Source organism: Culicoides brevitarsis, chromosome 1, assembly GCF_036172545.1.
Source record: "Culicoides brevitarsis isolate CSIRO-B50_1 chromosome 1, AGI_CSIRO_Cbre_v1, whole genome shotgun sequence".
Classification (NCBI taxonomy): Eukaryota; Metazoa; Arthropoda; class Insecta; order Diptera; family Ceratopogonidae; genus Culicoides; species Culicoides brevitarsis.
This window is the reverse complement of record NC_087085.1, coordinates 14,337,753-14,358,566: the sequence shown is the minus strand read 5'-3', so window position 1 is coordinate 14,358,566 and position 20,814 is coordinate 14,337,753. Positions and strand designations below refer to the sequence as shown.

General features: G+C 27.8%; 1 protein-coding gene across 1 annotated transcript in view; it reads right to left on the bottom strand.

Moving 5' to 3' along the window:
* LOC134831022 (exostosin-1) overlaps nucleotides 1-18,633 on the bottom strand; it is a 102,355-nt gene extending 83,722 nt beyond the window's left edge. The window contains exon 1 of the mRNA XM_063844659.1: nucleotides 17,016-18,633. Coding sequence (XP_063700729.1) covers nucleotides 17,016-18,073 — 1,058 coding nt within the window. The 5' untranslated portion in view covers nucleotides 18,074-18,633. The remainder of the gene's footprint in view (nucleotides 1-17,015) is intronic.
* Nucleotides 18,634-20,814: the final 2,181 nt, after the last annotated feature.

The window sequence follows — 20,814 nt, the reverse complement described above, 5'->3', positions numbered from 1 at the left end:
AACCACAATAATTATAAGAACATCATCATTAGTGTGTCAATTTGAATTTTCTCTGTGTCTGTGCTCGTATGGAACAAAGATTTATTTAATAATCAACTTAACTGGAGTAGAAACCCAATATGAATACCAGATGAAGAATGAACGATTATCTGGATGATAATGGAAAATTTCGTCCTTCTTGTTGTTTTTCTGCCAAGCACAGCACAAAAAAGCATATTGTCATCATCTACCTCCCACCCTTTAGAACACTTGCAAACACATACCAAAAAAATAGAAAAAGTAATCGTCTAAAGAACGACATACTATACCGCATTTCGATATTGTATACCTACCTTTTTTTGTACTCCTCACTTGACAATTACTCCTCATTTAACAATTTTGTACTCCTCGTTTCTCATTTTCATACTCCTCATCATTTCCTTTTTCTTGAAATGCACATTTTCAGCTTTTTTCATTAAAATGCACAAATTTCACAATTTTGTACTCCTTATTTCACATTTTAGTACTCCTCAAGATCTTTTTACAATTCCATACACCTCAAAACCCAAGGAACTGCTCACAGACCTTCAGGATCCACAAAAATATGAGAATCACACGATAAACAGACGACAAGTCGAGTTTAAAACCGCATTTTTTCCTCGAAATGCGGTAAAAAAAAAAGTTTGTGGTCAATAGCAAAAGAAAACGTAGAAAGGCAAAACTATTATCAGATTTGTTTGACATCATCCTTGCTTGCTTAGTCAACATAATAATCTTTTTTTTTCTCTACTTTTCTGAAAATGACAAGTTTCGTCCTTCTCCAGAGCTGCAATCATGCCTATCGCATGTCACTCCGTCACACCATCAGAGTGAAACAATATCTCAATCAATTTTCAATTACAAAATCTAATGTTTTATCGGTGTGCAGGCAGCATGGCAAAATTCTCGTTTAAATTTTGCTTCAGCAGTAATTTATTCAAGTGCGCCACAACGAAGCGAACGAACGAGAAAACTACCGCAACCCATATCGAAGTATACGCAGCAATAGATCAAAATAACGTTAGTTTCGCGCATTTCTGTGTCACGATAATAATAATGCTATTAAAATACAATAAAAATTTCAGCAATGAAAATTCGGGACAACGCACGACAATGTAGCAGCGAAACCAGAGTACTAATATCAATAATTTAATTTCTTCCTGTGCTAATTACTGTTTCACAATTTAAATTTATTTTATTATAATAACACTATAAAATGAAATAACAAATATTAGTAGGAGGCGGACAATGTTTGTTTTGAAGCGCACGAACCTTGCAATAATATTGTTGTAACACTGCGAATAGTTTTTCGTATATGATATTTTCGCAAAAGGGAAAACATACAGAAGAGTAGCAGTGGGAAAATAAATGAAATTAAATTTATATAAAATCAAACTTTTAATAAAATATATGTGATGTGATGTGAGTGCAATGTACAACACGGGGTGAATGTTGCAAAATTATCGAGGCATGCATGACATGGTAATACAAGTAGGGTGTCACAAAATCATTTTTTAAACTTTTGACCTCTTGAAATTGATGAAATTGATAACTTAACGATTTTTAGCTTTTTTAAATTAAAATATTTAAATAAAGTATTGAATAAATTGAAATAAATTTCTAAAATTAAATTATTAAAATAAATTTTAAATAAAAAAAAAATAAATTAATTAAAAAAAATTAAAAAATTAATTAAATTAATAAAATCAATCTTAAATTAATAAAATTTCATTAAAATAAAATAAATTTATAAAATTAAATATTTAAAAACATAAATAAAAATTAAATGAATTAAATTAAAATGAATAAAATAAAATTTTAAATAAATTAAATTAAAATAAAAAAATGAATATTAAATAATTTTAATAAATAAGTTGAATATTATATAAATTAAATAAAATTTATAAAATTAAAAAATTAAATAAAAATTAATGAAATTGAATTTTAAAAAAATAAATTCAATTTTTAAAATAACTTAAAATTAATTAAAACATTAATATTTAAATAAAATTTGGGACTGAGAAATTGTTGAAAAAATATTTTTAAAAAAAGTTTGAAAATGCATGATGAAAGTCAGACAAAAATAATTTGGCAATGAAAATTGACAAATATCTCGATGAAATCTCAAACCTAAAATATATTCAAATAAAATTCGTCAACATTCATTAAAAATGATAACAATTTTAAGCAATTTATGTGTTGCTATGATACTTATTTTAAGTAGATTTAAAAATCCTACTTATTCAAAGATCTCTTTTAATCATCAATATAATTCTTTGCTTGTTAAATATCTTTTTAAAAATTTTCGTCTGTCAACTCACATAAATTATTTCGATGGAAAACCCCCAAATTGTATTGAATCGAATAATAATTGACAGAATCTCAAGATTTTATCAAGAAAATTTCGAAAGCATTTCACTGGAACCTCAAAATGACAAGAAATCATGGAAATTTTGTACAAAAATAGAAATTATATTAACAATAGACTATTGTTGCGACACAAATCGATATCTCCATACAAGCTCTCTTAACTATATTTAGATCAATTATCCTTCACAATGTGCTTATCAAACCAAACAATAGAAAAAATTCTCATTAAAATACAAAAAAAAAATATTTTTTTCATAAATCGTCTTTAATTTAATGACTTTAATGCACTTTTTATTATTTTTTTTAGAAACATCAATTTTCTGTCGACAAATTACAAAAAAATGGTCAACCCATAATGTCAGGAGTGTACCATCGCGCTCCGTCTACCAAATTTAATTGTTGCCACGCTCTACAGACAAACACACACACCCAACTAGACACATAATTTTATGTAAAACTGTTCAAAGCACAAGAGTAAAAGCATTGGATAATAGAGTTAACCACACAATTTGAATACTAAATGTTTGACATGTGTTCTCTAGCGTGTGTGTGTGTGTGTTCAATGGCAAACAGACACTGAATTTTCTCGCTTTTACAAATTTTCCATATAAAAATATCGCAATTTTAATAGAATAATTGTATAAAATTTTTAATTGGTGTTAATAGTAAGACATTTTAGTTAAACCAATACATAATGAATCTAATTAAACTAAAAGTTTTTAATTATTCTCGTGCAATGGGGTTAAAAAAATTACGCCAGAAAAAAATAATGGCAGAGAAAAAGTTTTTAATAAGCGAAAATTAGTCAGAAAAATACCAATTAAATCCCATTTCATGTCCTGCAGCTGTTTAATTTGATAAATGATTGATTTTTTCTCCAATAACGAAAAAAATATTCTCAACCCCGAAAAAACCAATTAAATGCATAAAAAAGAGCTTTCTAACGGTATTTTATTTTTTTGCAGGACAACTCGTGCCTATTTAAGTGTGACATTCAATTATATTTTTGCACCAACAAAAATAGACTTATTTTCCATCATACACATAACGCACACACATAAAGGATAATCAGAGCAACAACAACAAAAAAATATTTACCCTGCCTCTCATGTGTGATGGGTTTGCCTTCGTGTGTTATGGAAAAAAATTGTTGTTTTGACATCAACTTGATTGCAATAGCATTTGCTGTCTGAATATGACAATGAAGAATTATATTTTTCCCTATGAATATATGGCGATGTGTGTCTCGCAGTAATAAAAAACACACGGGAACATTGTCGCATATAGGACGTGAAATATGGAGTACCGAGCCCAATGTGATACACAATGATGCAAAGAAGTGTAAAATATTGAATTTCATGTTTTTCCTGTGTTACATTTTTTTTTCACGGTAGGTATCTCGGAAAAATACAAAAAAAAAAACAGTGAAAAATTGTGTTTATCTCAAGTTGTGTCACGACAGCAGCGATTCGTCTGAAAAACAGATGACAAATGAAGATTTATTCGAAAAATATCGATGTACCGAAATATTTAACTAATTTAAATAAACCAGACCATGAGTAACTTCTGCCAAACACACACACAGTGAATAAAATAAAGCAAAAAAAAGGAGATAGATGGAGAACAAGAGAAGTGAAAATTGGGTTTATTTAGGTCATGGCATGGAAAAATTTCAAATGAAAAAAGTTTAAAGCACTTCCACTTAGTTTAAATGATGATAATATATAAAATTGATGTTGAAATTAACTTAATTTTCCTATATCCTGAGAGACAAATAAAAATTCTATCGTATTTTGTGTTTTTTTTTTTTTGTTTGTATATTATCATTATATATTAACAACAAACAACGCAAAATATAACGAAAAAAATAAAATAAGAGATTATACAAAAAAATAAAATTAACTTTTTTATTGCACATTTGCTTTTATTTTTTTTTTGCACACAAGTTGTCTGCTTTAAGCTCCGTTTCAAGCTTATCTCGAAAAATAAAAAAAAAACAAAAATATTTTTCATGAAAAGTGGTTCAATCCAAAATTAATGTCATCATTGATTTGCACACAAGAGTTAGAGAGAAATGTTCGAACAAGCCACATTTTCTCTTTATTTTTTAATTTTCTTGTTTCCGCAAAGTTACAAGACAGGAATACAAACAGAAACGAAGAAATATTGGAAAAAGTTAATGTTAGGTGGTTACTACAAACATCGAACAAGACGTGGGACAAGACGACATATCCCAAAAAAAGAAAAAAAAAGTTTAGAGAAAAAAAATACAATAAAGCAAGTGAACAGAGAGAAATAATATTAAAACATTATTGTGCCAAAAAAAAAGAATTAAGTCTTCCGTTATTGCAATATGTGTGTTGCTCAGTGGGATGAAATGACATTTTTTTAAAGGACATTGGGTTAAAAAGGAAAATTTGTTAATTTTTTTAGATTTTAAATTTAATTAATTTAAATTAATTTTTTTCATAAATTAATTAAATTTAAAAATAATTAATAAAAATTAAAAAAAAAATAATTAAAAAATTTAATTATAAATTGAATTAAATTAAATTAATTTTAAAATAAATTTTATAAATTTTCATTTCTAAATTTTTGCAAATTTTTAATTAATTTATTTTATTTAATTTTTAATTTTTTTTTTTTATTTATTTTTATTTTATTTAAATATTTTTTTTGTTTTTTATTATTTTATTTATTTTTTATTTATTTTATTTTTTTTTGCTTGCATTTTTTTTAATTAGGTATTTCAAAAAAAAAAAATAAATAAATAAAAATTTTTAGACATTTTTGGGAAATTTTCTGTGAACGTAAGAACAGGTGAAATTTTAAACCCCAAAATCCTTTTAAAAAAATGTCATTTCATCCCATTGAGTGTTTCGGGGTGTTTGTATAGTTATATATAATTTTTTGTGTTTTTTCTCTTGTTCAACAAGAGGAAATAACAGACGTTTCTTTTAGGTGTTCTCCCTTTTTTTCTTTTTTTGATTCTCCTACTTTTCGCCGAGGAACATTATTACATTATGTTTTCCTTCTTTTTTATATTTGAAAGTCCGTACGTATGCCGCAGTTCAAAATTCGAAGCATGTCGAAAAAAATGGGCTCATTCTGATTAAGAAAGACAATGGTTTTTGTCGGTTGGTTTGCCTCCAAATGATGTTTCTGGGACAAAAAGCTGTAAAATAAAATTTTATTTTAAATTGAAACGGATTGTGACACGATGATGACACCCGCCATCATCAAGGCAAAAGACTTTAATGGGCTTCATATACACAAAATTTTATGTTTATGACTGATATTTTTCCGATAAACGGTAACCGAGCGCCCTCCTTATCATCGCACCAAGAGTTCATGTCATACAAATTGTTGTTGTTGTTGTTTGCACAAGTTAACGATATTAATGTTATTATTATTATTTAGGGTGATGTGATATGTTTAAAAACTTATTTAGACATCAACATAAAGAAGCGCAAGGATTATTTTTTTTTGCCATTACGCAATTACACAACACAATATAACATTCAGCAACATGTCAAAAGGAGTTGGAAAAAAGTTGTACGGAAAAGTTACGGTGACAAATTAACACAATTAGGTGTCTCTCATTCTCTCTCGCTCGCATTCGCATGCATTTAGCAACAAAAAAAAATACAAAAAAAAAAGAATTTTAGCAAAAAATGTGGTTGTGGTTGTTCGGGATGGAAATAAACGACACAAAAGTCTCTTGCAAAAGTGCCAGTAAATTACGTGTGTGGTGTGACAAGCAAGGATTAGTGCACGTTAAATTAAGTGTTTCACATACGACGTCATGAAACGCTTACATAATAAGAACACAGAAAAAAATTCGTTATCAACGTGATCGAATGGAATTAATCTTCGTGTGAATTTCAAACTCTTGTACCTTTCGTTTATCAGGTCAAAGGAGAGCTATTCATCAACTTCAACAACAACAACATTTTAAAAACAAACAGGAACTTACTTGCATCGTTTTTCCATCCAATGACTTTAAATCCGAAAAACACACAAAAAAAAACCTTCGCAGCAATTGAATTGTTGGCTTAAATTGTATTACAGCAATAGGCAGGCTTTTGTTGTTCATCCGCTGTCATTTCACGGCTGGTTTTATTTTATCATCATCATCATCGCATTACACGGAACATGTGTGTTTTTCACGTCAAAATGTGCGCGGTGTAAAGGATTTGATTTATTAACCTCATAACTGCCCTTTCGTATGAAGGTTTATTTTAGGGACCACATATGGAACAATGACAGCCCGAGCGTGTGATAATGGCCAGCAGTTCTGATTCAGCGTTTATTTATTTATTTCACCTGCATTAGTTTTGTTATTATTATGTTTGGAACAAAAAAAAATTATCACAAGTTTCTGTTGAAGGATTAATGGAAGCGCATTTTACTTTAATAATTTTTCAATAAACGTCAAAAATTGAAAGGAATTATTAATATTTGTGATATTTAATATTAGTTCATAGGTTAACATAATCCCATTTGTTCATTAAACTCATGTCATATTTATTAAAAATGGGCAGTGTCACTTTCAGAGTCCAATCATAAATATTTAATTATGAAAATTGTAGTTTAATTAACATTTGATGATAATGGTAATTTAATGATGTTTTTCACAGACGAAATTTTTCAGACAAACAACAAATAAAATATTAACTTTGGAAATCCAAATTAATTTTTGATTTTTAATCAAATTTTATTTAGTTATTTTTATTTATTTCACTACATCAAATAAATATTAATTTACGTTTGGAGAATGTATAACATTTTGAAAATTAATTTTGATAATTTTTTTTTTTTTTTATTAAATATTTTTTAATAAATATTTTTAATAATAATTAAATGAAAATCTTTAGAATAAAAAAAAACAATACCTAATTTTAATTAAATTAATACTTTTCAATAGTTTTCATAATTTATTCAATTTTTATTATATTGATAACTATTCAAATAAATAAATAAAATATTTTAATTATTTTTATTTATTTTAATTAAATTTTAATTTTTGTCTCAATTTTAGTCAAAAAAATATTATTTCTGTCAAAATCGAAATTCTAAGAAACTAAAATAAAATAATTTTAATTTTTTTAAAATTTTAGGTAATTATTTGAAAAAAATTCTCTTTTTCATAGTTTTTGCATTTTTATTGATTTTAAAATTTTAATTAGTTTTTTTTTTGAATATTTTTTTCTAAATTTTTATAAACATTATGTTAAAAAATGTATTTTTTAAAACAAAAATTTCAATTTTTCTATCAGTTTTGCTGATAATTATTTTTTAATAATTTTTCAATATTTTTTTTAAATAAATTTTTATTTTTATATTATTACAAATATTATTATATTTTTTAAATATATTTTTTTTTAAATTTTTGATTTATAATTATAAAACATAAAATAGGATAAAATTTAAAAAAAAATCTTTTTAACTCGTCCGCATAATTTTTTAACTTTTTTTGTAAAGTTTAAAGATAACTTTTTAAAAATAAACACAAAGAGCTGATAAGGATTCCTTGTCACGTCTGTCTCCTGCCACCGTGGAATGAATGCCCTCATATTTCACATAGTTCACTTTAATATTGCCACAGATATTAATAATAATAACACGAAGCCTACGATGTGAAAAATAATAATAAACAAAGGATGTGTGTATTTTGTATTTTCATCAGCTATCTCTAACAACAAATATTTATTAATGTTGCTTTAATACTCATTTAACTGTGTGCTCAGATAAATTATATGTTATTATTTTGTGTTGCATGATGCGTTCATGAAGGCATGTGAAAAAGAGTCTCTCGAGAGGGGTTTGAGATGCGTAGGACATAAATTACGAAGCATATTACTTGCTCGTCGCTTCTGCATGAGTTCCTCCAACAAAAAGTTTTTTTTTTTGTTAAAAAGAATGCGAATAACTTTTATATCTTCATCCTTTCTCGGCTCTATCCCTTTTTAAAATACACAGCACAAAAAGTGTCTCGGAGTCTTACGAGCAACATGGCAAAAATTGTTCAAAGGAAAAACTTTTTTTTATAAATGAGTCTTAACGTGCGATGATACAACAATGTTCATTGTCTCTCTCTTTTTTTTTCATGCAGCTCCCGCTCGTCTCTATGCGAACTTTATTTTTCATTCTATATTCCATTTTATATTTATGTGTGTATTTATATGCATTACATGTTTTTTCCTCGCTTATTTTCCCTTAACGCGAACATTATTATGTGTGGCTGGATGGCGATGATGTTGCCAGGCGAAAAACAATGAGAAATCTAAAGTCATCTTGTTTGATCTACTTTCCGAACAATTATTATCATCCTTCATATCACGTCGTCGTTGTTGTTCAAAACTTACTTTAGACACGACGAGATATGCTGCTAAACGAGACAATTAAGATTGATGTGATAATTTTCATGGAAGCTCATCGAAAGTGATACGTCTTTGTTAAAAAGTTTTTCGAAAATATTTTTTTTTTGTTATGAAACGAAGTTAAATCAATTTCCAGTGCGTGTTCATTGAAATCAGTTACCTGCATGTTACTTTGGTTAAACACAGAAAAAAAACGAAATAATAATTATTTTTCATAATGAGCAACCAACAACATGAAATTGTTGTGTTCGTTTCCTCCGAAAACAGAACAAACTTTTACCCCGAGTAATTTTAATGAAACATTTGAATATCTAATTACCATTTTTTAGGGAGAGAAAATTTCCACATTTTCCTTGTTTCACATTAACTCTTTGTTCGGTATTCGTAACTTCTCCGCTATCCGGGCGAAGCATGATAACTTTTCATTTTCTGCCTGCTTTTTGTGGTCTCTTTTTTTAATTCTGTCAGTCAACTTGTTCATTTTCATAATTTAGGGGATGAAAAAACAGACCTCCTCGGTTTTTTTCGCACAAAGGAAAATTACAAACAATTAAGTTCCTGATTAACGACCATTTCCGTTCCATCCACACAATTTTTTTAAGAATGTTAACAAGCAAAACCGCACACATTAAAATAATTGACAAAAAAAGATAACAAGAGTAAACATCCGGACGTGTAGATCTTCAATTTTATTATTATTTTTTTTTATAAATAAACAAAAAAAGAAAAACCACAATTCTTTTGACGGAAATGAATGGAGAAAAAGACAAAAAAAAACAGAAGCTCGGGAAAAAATGTTAACGAGTTGTTAAGGGTTTTAAATGGCTTATTAATTTGCCTGTGAATGGCATATTTTTGTCCTTGTTTGTCAAAGGAACGCATAAAAATAGGAGAAAATTCAAAGAAAATTATAATTAGCTAATGTTCTTTTTTTCTTCCAGATATATGCGATGTTTGCGGTTAAACTCTTTTTAAGATGATTTTTGAAAAGAGAAAAAAAGGTAAAAAACAACGAAAACAAAAGGAAATTTCCATAAAAAGAACAGAGGTTGATTCAAGATCAAAAGATGCCGGAATCTATCGAGATATGAAATTTCATTTTTTTACATTGTGAAAATTTTTTGTGTCTCAAGTTTTTTATTGAATAAGCTAAATATTCAAAAGTTTTTTATTTAAATTAAAAAAAAAATAAATAAATATTATTTAATTACAATTAATAAGTTATGAAATTAAATAAAAAATTTATTTATCAAAATAAAAAAATGTTCATTATTTTTTTTTTAAATTTATTTAAAATTTTATTTAAAAATGATAAAAAAAAATAAATATTTTGAATTAAATTAATTAATTAATTTTCATTAAATAATTAAAAAAAAATGTTTATTTATTTTTTAAATTAATCAAATCAAATTTACAACAAATAAATTAATTTTAATAAATTTTAATAATAAATATTAATTTAGTTTTTATTAATTTATTTATCTATTAATTAATTTAAAAAACATAAAAATCTCAAAATATTTTGTCGAATTTGATTTGATCTTTGAATAATGTAATAAATTTTAATAAAAACACAAAATGTCAATTTGAACAAGGTCAATCATGTTAAGAAACATAAAATTTGATTAAAAAGATAAAATTTAAATTTCACACCTCGCAAATTAATTTAACCACGAGATACAAAAAATATTCACAATATTCTTTCATCTATATATTTTTGTAAACAAAAAATATGCTAAAAAAGAGCTTCAGACACATTTTTATTAAGATAATTTAACAATGTTTGATAAACACATGAAGAAAAGTCGTCTCATGAGTACTAAAAATAACAAATGCGCGTTTTTCCTACGAAATTTCATTAATTTTTCTAAAAAAAAAATGTCTCAACAAAAAATTATGTTGTAAAATGCGATAAATACTCGTTCATTCGTTCGTCTCCAAGAGCAGCAGCACCAACAACAATGTAAACAACTTTATAAAATGTTTATCTTTTTTTCGGTGTGTATGCACGGAAATCTCCTCGAAAATATAATAACATACACACAGCAAAAGAAATTTATGGATTCACAAAATTTAAATCATGTCTTCAACACACAAAACAAGCCTTGGTCGGGTAGGTTTTTTTCCGCTGTCGGGATATATCCGTGCAAGAAGCTGTTGTTACTGTTATTTTATTGTTCGAAACCGTTGTCGTCATTATTACACACACACACACAAAATATATTTTATGCATGCAACATCAACAACAACAACAACAAAATAGGCAATCTTTCTTTTTTTGCCGTTTTTGCGTTATATAAGACGTCGGCATGGCACTCAGAACGTATCCACAAATTATTTTGTTAAGCATGTGTGCACAATATGTAAATTTTTTTCGGTATTCTCGACCTAACAAACATATCATTCATTGGATTTCGTTGGAAACTTCTTCTTCTTTTTCTTCCTTTTGTAACGTGTTTGTTGAAATCAGAAAATGAAATATGAATGACGTGTGTCGGTAGATCCGTATAACCACAATATACAAGCAAATAATTCGTCGGCTTTTTGTTTCGCGAATGAACGTGAGGAATCCTCATGAAAAAAAAAATGTCAATCCATGTCGTTTCTCCAACAAATCAAGATTCACAAGGAATTTCTCGTAGACAATTTTTACGTTTTTTTCCTTTTTGTGGCGAAATTTTGTGCGTGCAATGCGTGTAAATTATGATATTCTGGCTGGATTCGTGCGTGATAATATTTCTAATAATAATAAAAAGTTCAAACATTTAACGTGTTTTGATTTAAATTATTATTCCTTTTTTTCTCCTTTTTGATTTTGTGAGTGACATTTCTAGATTTTGTTCGTTGAATAATTTTTTTGGCGCATTTCGAAGTTTATTCCTATAAAATACGGTATCTGTCCCATTGTCATGTCCGTCTTTCCGTAGTGCTGTGTAAATTTGCCATTTGCTAATTCAAGATAAGGCGCCAATCATTTATGATGTCACCCAAATATGGCGTCATTAAAACATCGAAATTTAAAAATTTAGACAGTAAAAATTGGAAAAATTTTTTGAAAGAAAAATCTTAAAATTCGTGGAAAATCTAGAAAAATCGAAAAATTTGTGAAAAATCGGAAAAACTTCTAAAAATTAGCAAAAAGAAATAAGAAATTTTAAGAAAAACTTCGAGAAATCCGGAAAAAAAATATTTTTGGCTTTTTTGAAAAAAAATGTCCTTTGAACTAAAATTTCCCATGAAAAAGTGTGAGTTTGAAATTTACTGTTTATTTCAACGAATCCTTTTTAATCTCGTTTTCAAATGTTTTTCGTGGGTTGACTCACAAAGTTAAAAAAAAACAAAATTAATTAGCTATGTTTACGATTAAAAGCATGGAAATAAATTATCGAGCGAGTAGCAAAAATTAAGGTCAAAACAGCTTTTATTATCGTAACGACAAATTTTCGTTCTGTTATATTTTTGGTTCATTAATAAATAAATGAGCGACCAAAACAAAATTCATAACACAGTAACAAAATATAAATTGGGCAAAAAAAATTAAATATTTATTAATATGAATCACAATAACGTGCAAATAACGTGGCAAAATCCGCCCACAACGACTATTAAACCTAACACGTATTCACACCTGGAGCCACTCATAAACCGGTCCATTCATCGCTAATTGTTTGGAATTTCGTTGATGAGCATTCTCGGCGATGTACAAACGAAGTTATGCAATCAATTCATTGTTTGCATGAGTGGCAGTAATGCAAACGTCACACATCTTTGTTCGGGCTCTCGTCAAATACTTCAATCGAATTCGTGAAAGTTTTCGGGTACAGCTGATTTACATTCACTTGCAACATTTTAGTGTGTGCGCGACACCATTGACGCGAAGATATTCGAAAAATCTCATTCCGATCACGTGAGAAGTCACAATTACAAAAAACGAGCTAAAAATGGATGAAGATCCGGAACAATCGTCTCATGGAACACTTTTAATCGACTTGGTGTTGCTTGTGTGAACGCAATTAATGAATAAAAGAACATTGAAAGAGATAGCGACGGAAATGGAAGAATCAACACCATGTAAAAAGTAAATAATAATCATAAAAATTAAAAGGGGCAATAATCATAATGAATTCAGGACAACAATCATAAATGGCCAACACCCATCAAAGCACGACATTATGATGATGATAGACAAGAACAACACACACACATAAACTTAATGTATTCTACTTTAGTAAATTTGAATCAATAAACACGGTGTTTTAATTTTTTGTTTCATTTTTGTGCATTTCAAATTTTATATTGAAAAAATCATGTCTGTCTTTCCGTAACGTTGTAACTTTTTGCCATTTGCTAATTCAAATGTTGCTAAAAAGTTTACATAAATTAGAAAAAAATGCTAATTCAATATATTTTGCTTTAAGAATTTATGGAAAATTTTAATCTTATCTCAAAGAGAGCTCATGCGAACCTGGGTGATGAAAATTCGAGGAAAACCCGGAAAATTTTTGGAAAAATCGGAAAAACTAGATAATTTTTAAATTTTTTAAAATCTTAAAAAATTCTAAAGTTTTCTTAACATCTGAAATTTAAAAAAAAATAAAATTCATGGAAAATTACGGGAAAGTCAGAAAACTCGATGGAAAATCGGAAATAAATCTTTTGCATCTGTATGAACTTAAAATGTTCTTATGACGTTACAATTTTCAAATAAAAAAAGTCCAAAGTTAAAATTTTTAGTATGTTCGGGAAATTTTGGAAAAATTCATGAAAAATCGGAAAAAACTAGAAAAATGATGAAATCTTAAAATTTTTAAGAGTCTTATAAGCATCTGAATGTATATCAAATTTTATAGCAAATAAAAATTCGTGGAAAATTCGGAAAATTCAGCGAAAATTCAAAAACTTTTAAAATTTTTAAAGAAAAATTTAAAATCTTAAAAATTTTGAGTCTTTTGAGCATCTGAATGAAAAATTTATAAAATTCTTAAAAATAATAAAAACATTCGTGGAAAAGCAACGTAAAGTTAAAATTTGTGAAAAATTTATAGAAAATCGAAAAAAATATCAGAAAAAATTAAAAAAAATTAAAAGGTTATGATATTCGAAAGGCGGTTAAGCTGTTGATATTAGCGAATGTTTTTCTATTTCGTTTTATAAATATTATTACAAACATCGTCATTGTGAACTCGTGTAAACTCATAAATAAAGCGCGTAAAATATTAACTGAATAAAGATGTAATAAAAACACTTTTATCCAAACAAATATTTAACAAAACACACACATGAGCATGTAGTCTATTTTTATGAATGTACAGCAAAAGAGAGACAACGAACGCGCGCGCGGCATTTTACCTGCGAATTACAGTGATTATAACATTTCTTCTATTAAAAGGCAGTAACGAGGCAGTTAAAACGATAACCTACGTTTATAATATAATGCGAGCGAGATCCTTATCCATGCCATTGTTGTGGCTTCGCATGCGGCAAAGTACGCTAGTTGTTGAGTGAATGCGGGACCTTTCTTGCTCCAAACATTTAACATTTCAGTCCATTTAGATTAGATGAACGCACACACACACACGGTGTCTCGCTATGCCATTTATTTTATTTATTACACTCAATGTACACGTACATTATTAAAGCTTTATCTATCTCTCTAAACTCAAATATAAACACTCCTTATTACTTATTTAAAAGTTGTTATGACTACAAAGGGAACGCAGAGAGACGAAGAGGAAGAAAGAAATGCGGAGGGTGGAAGTTTTCTTGCCATGGAAATTTATCAACCTTTTGTGTGATTGGGAATCGATAAGAAAATTGTCTTGAAATAAATGAGGGAAAGCTGTTTTTGTGTGGGGGATTGTTTTTAGCTTGAATGCTATTTTGCAGTGTTTTTCTGTATTTTTTGGTAAATTTCTATGGAAAAGGGATGACTGACAAAAACTTTGATCGTTCAGGTAAAAAAATATCGATAATCAGTAGGACACGAATTTTTAGAATCTGGGATACAAAATGGTTTATTTAGAAATTGTTATATGGAATTTAAGGGTTTTCCCTTTATCGTTACATTTTTAATGAGCTTCGTGGAATTCACTTGAACTAAAAAAAAATGTCGAAGTTCATTGAACTTTTTTTTTAATTTATTTAATTTGATGACGGGAATTTTTTATTATCAGAAATTTCACATAAAAAAATCATTCGATTTTTTTTTAAATAAAGTGAATATAAAAGATTCATATAAATATACGAATTAATTACACAAATTCAATTATTATTAAAAAATTTTTGAGCAAAAATAATTTTTTTAATATTTGTTTTCTATTTTTAATAATTTTAGAATGTGCATTGTGGCGAGGTTTTAGAATGTGCATTGGGGCGAGGTTTCAGAATTTATTTAATTAATTAATTTTTAAAATTTTCATTATTCTATTTTTATATGTTTTTTAAATAAAATATATATTTTTTAAAATAGTTAATTTAAAATATTATAACAAATGCCAGAGAAATATTTTTTTTATAAAAAAATATAAAAAAAAATATTTTGGAAATATATATTTTTTTTTTAATAAAATAAATATTAAATAATTATTTAATTCACAAATAATTAAATTAACTTTTAATTTTTTATTTAATTTAAAACTATTTCATTCAATTTTAAAACTTTATTTTATTATTTTTTTTAATAAAATAAATATTTACTCAAATAATTTTTTAATTCACAAATATTTTAAATTAAATTCTTTATTTAATTCTATTATTTTTAAAACTTTAAATTTAATAAATTATTTCAAATAATTTTTTAATTCACAAATATTTTAAATTAAATTCTTTATTTTTATTTAAATTTAAAAATTATTTCATTCAAATTTTTATTTAATTTTTAATTTCATTCACAAATAAATAAAAAATAAACAATAAATATTATTTATTTTAAATTAATTAATTTTTTTATACAAAACTATTTATTTATTTAAAAATATATAAAACAAATAAATATTAAATTAATTTTCTTTCTTTCAAATAAAACCACAACAAAGACAAACAATTCTCTGTTTAATATCAATTGATACCAAATCAATTCCATTCACATCTGTGTCTCGTAAAATCTCTCTCTTCACACTACAAATGTTAACCAGACTTTACCGCGTTATCAGCATGAACTAATAATAATATTTATGACAAAAGCAAACAGACAAACAAATATTTCAATTTTATTTACATTTTTTCATTATATTTTAAAATATTTACAATCGTTCCATCAATTAACTTTTTTTTAAGGTCAAGTATATAATAACTTGATTATCTCTCGCTCATCCTCCCCACACATAAAACCAACGAAAGAACTAACGAACGAACAACGACCACACCAATGTGTAATAATATTCAATATTTTCGCAATTAGTGAATGAAATATGAGTTTAAAATCGCGAATTCTCCGCTCACGATCGATGTCAATAAGTACGTTTGCACGCATTTCGTTGAAACAACAAAAAATATTAATAATAATGATTGGATTAACGTCGATTAGTGAAATTTATTTATGATAAATGGGTTAAACTTGTGTGCCGTTTTTTTTTTGTGTTTCGTCGACGAGCGAAAAAAAAATTTCATGTTTGTTTATTTTTTTTATTATTTTTACGATTTATCGGATGATGATGAGACGACGCGCACATGCAGGATTTTCTCGCGTAAAAAAAAAACAAAAATGTGTGCATGTAAAAATAAAAAAAAAATAAATCACGTCATAAAATTAACGCGTTATAGATTTATAAGACCATTATTATTAAATGTGTATCTCTTTTTTTTCGACAATGTTATGTTATTATTATTATGATAGACGACTCGATGTTGCGGAGGAAGAGGCAAATGTGCGAGGTTTAATAGATTTTTATTGCACTTGACTCAAGATTTAAATTTATGAGGTACATTGGAAGCAATATTGTCTTTTTTTACACACACGGAACGAAAAAAAATCATAAAAAATCTGATTTTAATGCGAAAATCGTTTAAGGTTCTCGCTTTCTCTTTCGCGTGGAATGTCTTATCAATACTCGTTATCTTGACATAATTAACGACGAAATGTGAGTTGTTATCTGCGACGTGTAAATAATACGCGTTTTGCGTTGAAAAATTAATTATAATGGATTCGCGGCCCACACTCCTCACTCATGCGGATGAACGATGGGCAATCGATAACCCATTAAATTAATACCAGCAAAATGATATAAAATAAATAAATTGACTTACCGTTTACCCTTGAACGCCAACAGGTATTTTTTGTTTGCCGGAAAATTGTTGCTCACCACAAAACCCGTATTGCCGCCGCGCAATGGAAAATGCTTGTGGAACAGCGGAATACTGACGTCGAAGTTGTGCCGCATCGATTGCACACTCATGCTGGCTTTCGCGAGAATTGCCTGGCCCGGATCGAAGCCCAAGCTGTGTTCGTCGTAGTCGGGCCACGTGCCGGAATACAAGTTAAAAATGAGATGATTTCGCCCGTTATTCCAGTAAGGCAGGCGCTGAAGACGCGACGGCACATTTCGTACGTAGTCCTCGCTGAGCTGATCGCGATCGAGTGTATCGATGCCGAGCACAAAGAGACACGCCTTCTCGGGGTCTGTGGTGTAGTAACGCGACTCCTGTATCGCCGACAGGATTTTCTGGTAGTTTTGACTAATCGGTGGTGCGGCGCCGAGCGAATTTAGCGGTTCTGGCGGATAAACGTACACTAAAAAATTTTCATAGCACTTGGTAAAGTCGAAACAAGTTTCCATGCGACAATTTCGATACTTGTTATTGTTGTTATAGATGTTGTTATTATTATTTCTATTCATGTGATTATTATTATTATTTTGATTATTTTGATTATCGAACAACGTTCTATCCTGACTATTTGAACTTATCCATAATTTTGATTCGTGCCTTGGTGTGTTGTACAGATCCTCGGTAAAAACACTATCTTGCACATGCAAAAATGAATTTGCGGGATCATTATTATCGTAAACATTATCAATATTATTTATGCTATTTTTATTACTATTAACATGGCTTCTAAACATTATAACACTGGAGGAGCTACCACTAACACTATTCGGATTATGATTATGATATTTATTTAGATAGAAGTTGCTGTGATGATATTCTTGTTGTTGCTGTTGGTTGGGTGACGAAGAAGACATGACAGACGATAGCTTAGTCATTACCATGCTTTGGAGGATTTTGAGACGATAGCCGCCCAAATAGCATAGCGCTAGAAATGCACACGATAAAATCACTAAAATATATCGTTTCTTAGCCTGCATTTTTCTGGCCTTTATTTTTTTTCGTGTCGTCGCGAAAGAAAAATTTAACCACACATTTTTTTTTATTGATTATTAGATTTCTTTTTTTTTTCTTCTTTTTTCTTAAAACATTTTTTTTTTTTTAAATATTTTTTTTTATTATTGTTGCCCGCTGTCTACACAGGCATTGATTTTATGTAAATTTCCACCTGAGCAACATTATTTTGACGTGAACGACGAGCAGCAGGCGAAAAAAAAACTTTTCAGGTCCGATTTTTATTTCATTTCACTTTTTTGCTCGATTTTCACCTTTTTCTTTGCACTTTTTCACGGTTTGTCTGCCCCAAAAAGCCAGCAAAGGTTCCGAAACACGGGCAGAGCGAAACACTTGGCTCACGAATTTTTTTGTTTATTTCTTATCCGGGATGATTTTGGCCAAAAATTCACCCGAAATGCACGTCAATCGATGCGTTTCGCGACCGGATTCACTCGCGGCGACTGTTAAATAATTAATTTTGTTTGTCTGCGGCGACAGACGATTTAAAAGAAAGAGCTGAGCTGCCGGAGAACATCGCCCGTCCGTCGTCGAAGGATGATTGTTTTGAATTGAAGACGACCCGTTTTCACGTTCCGATTTCCCGTCGTTGTGTTCCGTTTTCGTGTGAATGCGGGGAAAATGGAACAAAACATATCAGTAAAATGAGACGAATGAAAGTGATAATTTTGAAATTGCCATTTTGGTAATTCATTTCCTGTTTGGCGCCATCAAAGCGGAAATGCGGATGAAAATTGAACTGTGACAGTTTCCGGCGGTTGCAACACACGTAACCGGAAGTCATAACGGTATTGTGGCTCACAAACCACAGAAAGTCAATTAAATATTTTTTCAATTTTTCTTTAAAATGTGAGTTTTTTGATAATTTTCAAAAGAATTTTAATAAATTTAATTCTTACAAAAAATTAAATTTAAAAAAAATTATTACAATGATTTTCGTTAAATTTAATACATATTTAAAAATGTTTAATTAATTAAACTTTTCTTGGAATAATTTTCTTATTTTACGTAGGTATATTTAATTTTATTAATTTAATTTAATTAATTATTTTGTTAATTTATTTATTAATTCATTAATTTAAAATATTAATATTTGACTTTAAATAATTAACTATGACAAATTTCCAATATTTTTTTAATTTTAAAAGAAATCTGTAAAATCTTGAAAGAAATATTTGAACGTCTATCTTAATTTAATTAATTTTTTTAATGTATGAGATCAATTTAATAAAAAAAATTAAATTAAAAAAAAAATAAAAATTAATTTAAATTTTATTTTATTTTATTTATAAAAAAAATTAAATGAAAAAAAAATAACGAATAAAAAACTAACAAATAAAAATCAGATGAAAATCTGTCATTTTTTATAAAAATAAATTGCACACAATATTTTCAACAATTCTTACCTCATTTTTATTATTTTGTATTATTGTACATATTATTCTTTTTTTTTTTTAGAAAAATAAGATATATCCGGTTGTCATTTTCTCATTTCCCATGTTTATCCTCCAATGAATCATCTTGCGGTGAAAATAAAAAAAAACAAAGAAATGAGAATAAAAAAATAAATTATATGAGGTCGACATAATAAGATTTCTGTTTTATTTTCAAATATTTTCTGCAAAAAAACTGAAAATTACCTTTCAAAAGTTCTTTTTATAAATTTACTAATCCAAAGGACACAACAAAGGCAAAATTATTATTCACCATAGATTGCCTGAAATATATCATCACTTTAATCGTAGACACATATATCCGAATAATGTCCGAGAATCTCCCCTCTTCGCATAAAAAATTGCCGAAAAAAAGATAACTAATGAAACATTATTTCCCATTATAGTTGTGATACATATCAAATGATAAAACTCGCTGTACTTCTCTTCGCAGCAACGATGACAAAAAAATATGATTTATTATTTGCTCTCACATAATTTTTTTTTTCTTTTTTTGTATGAAATAAAACGAAAAAAAAAAATCTTAAAAAAAAGAAGGAAGAAAAATCAAAGAATAATTGTGTACAAAATTTTTTTTTCGTACATTTTCATTGTCTTCATATGGAACAAAAGAGATGACAATGAGACGGAAAATAAATAATGGAAAAAAAGGTGAGAGATTGGAAGACAATTTAACGAATTTTGAATCATTTTTCACGTGAAAACAATGTAACTTGCTCCACATTCAACACAAATTTTCAGCAGTTCACATTTTTGGCAAACATTTTCCTATCTGCACCGAAAATCGTCATCATCATCACCGGCGTTGCTTCACAAAATGTTAAAAGCTGGTCGTTAGTGAATATTTCACACAAGTACTCTCGTTTTCAACATGTGTGTGTTGATTTTTCAATGCACTCAATTCTTTATAAAATAAAAATAATTTGAAAAAACTGCACGGGAACATGTGCAATGCAAATATTAGAAGTCAAGGTGAATAAAGGAAAATTCTCCGTACGTTCGTCAATCAGGTCGTTTCAAGTAATTAGAATAGTTTGTGATTCATTCATTGAGTTTCCCTAATGACGACACATATCACATGTAAAGATAAATAAATGAAGTTGTACAAATATCAGCAGGAAGGAATTTACGCAACATTCGTCAGTATCTATTAAAATTTCAATCGATTTAAAATCAAATCAATTTATCTCTGTATGTTTTAGGTTTCCTTTTCAATTTTCGGGGGAAGATTCAAATTATCACTCAAGTTATCT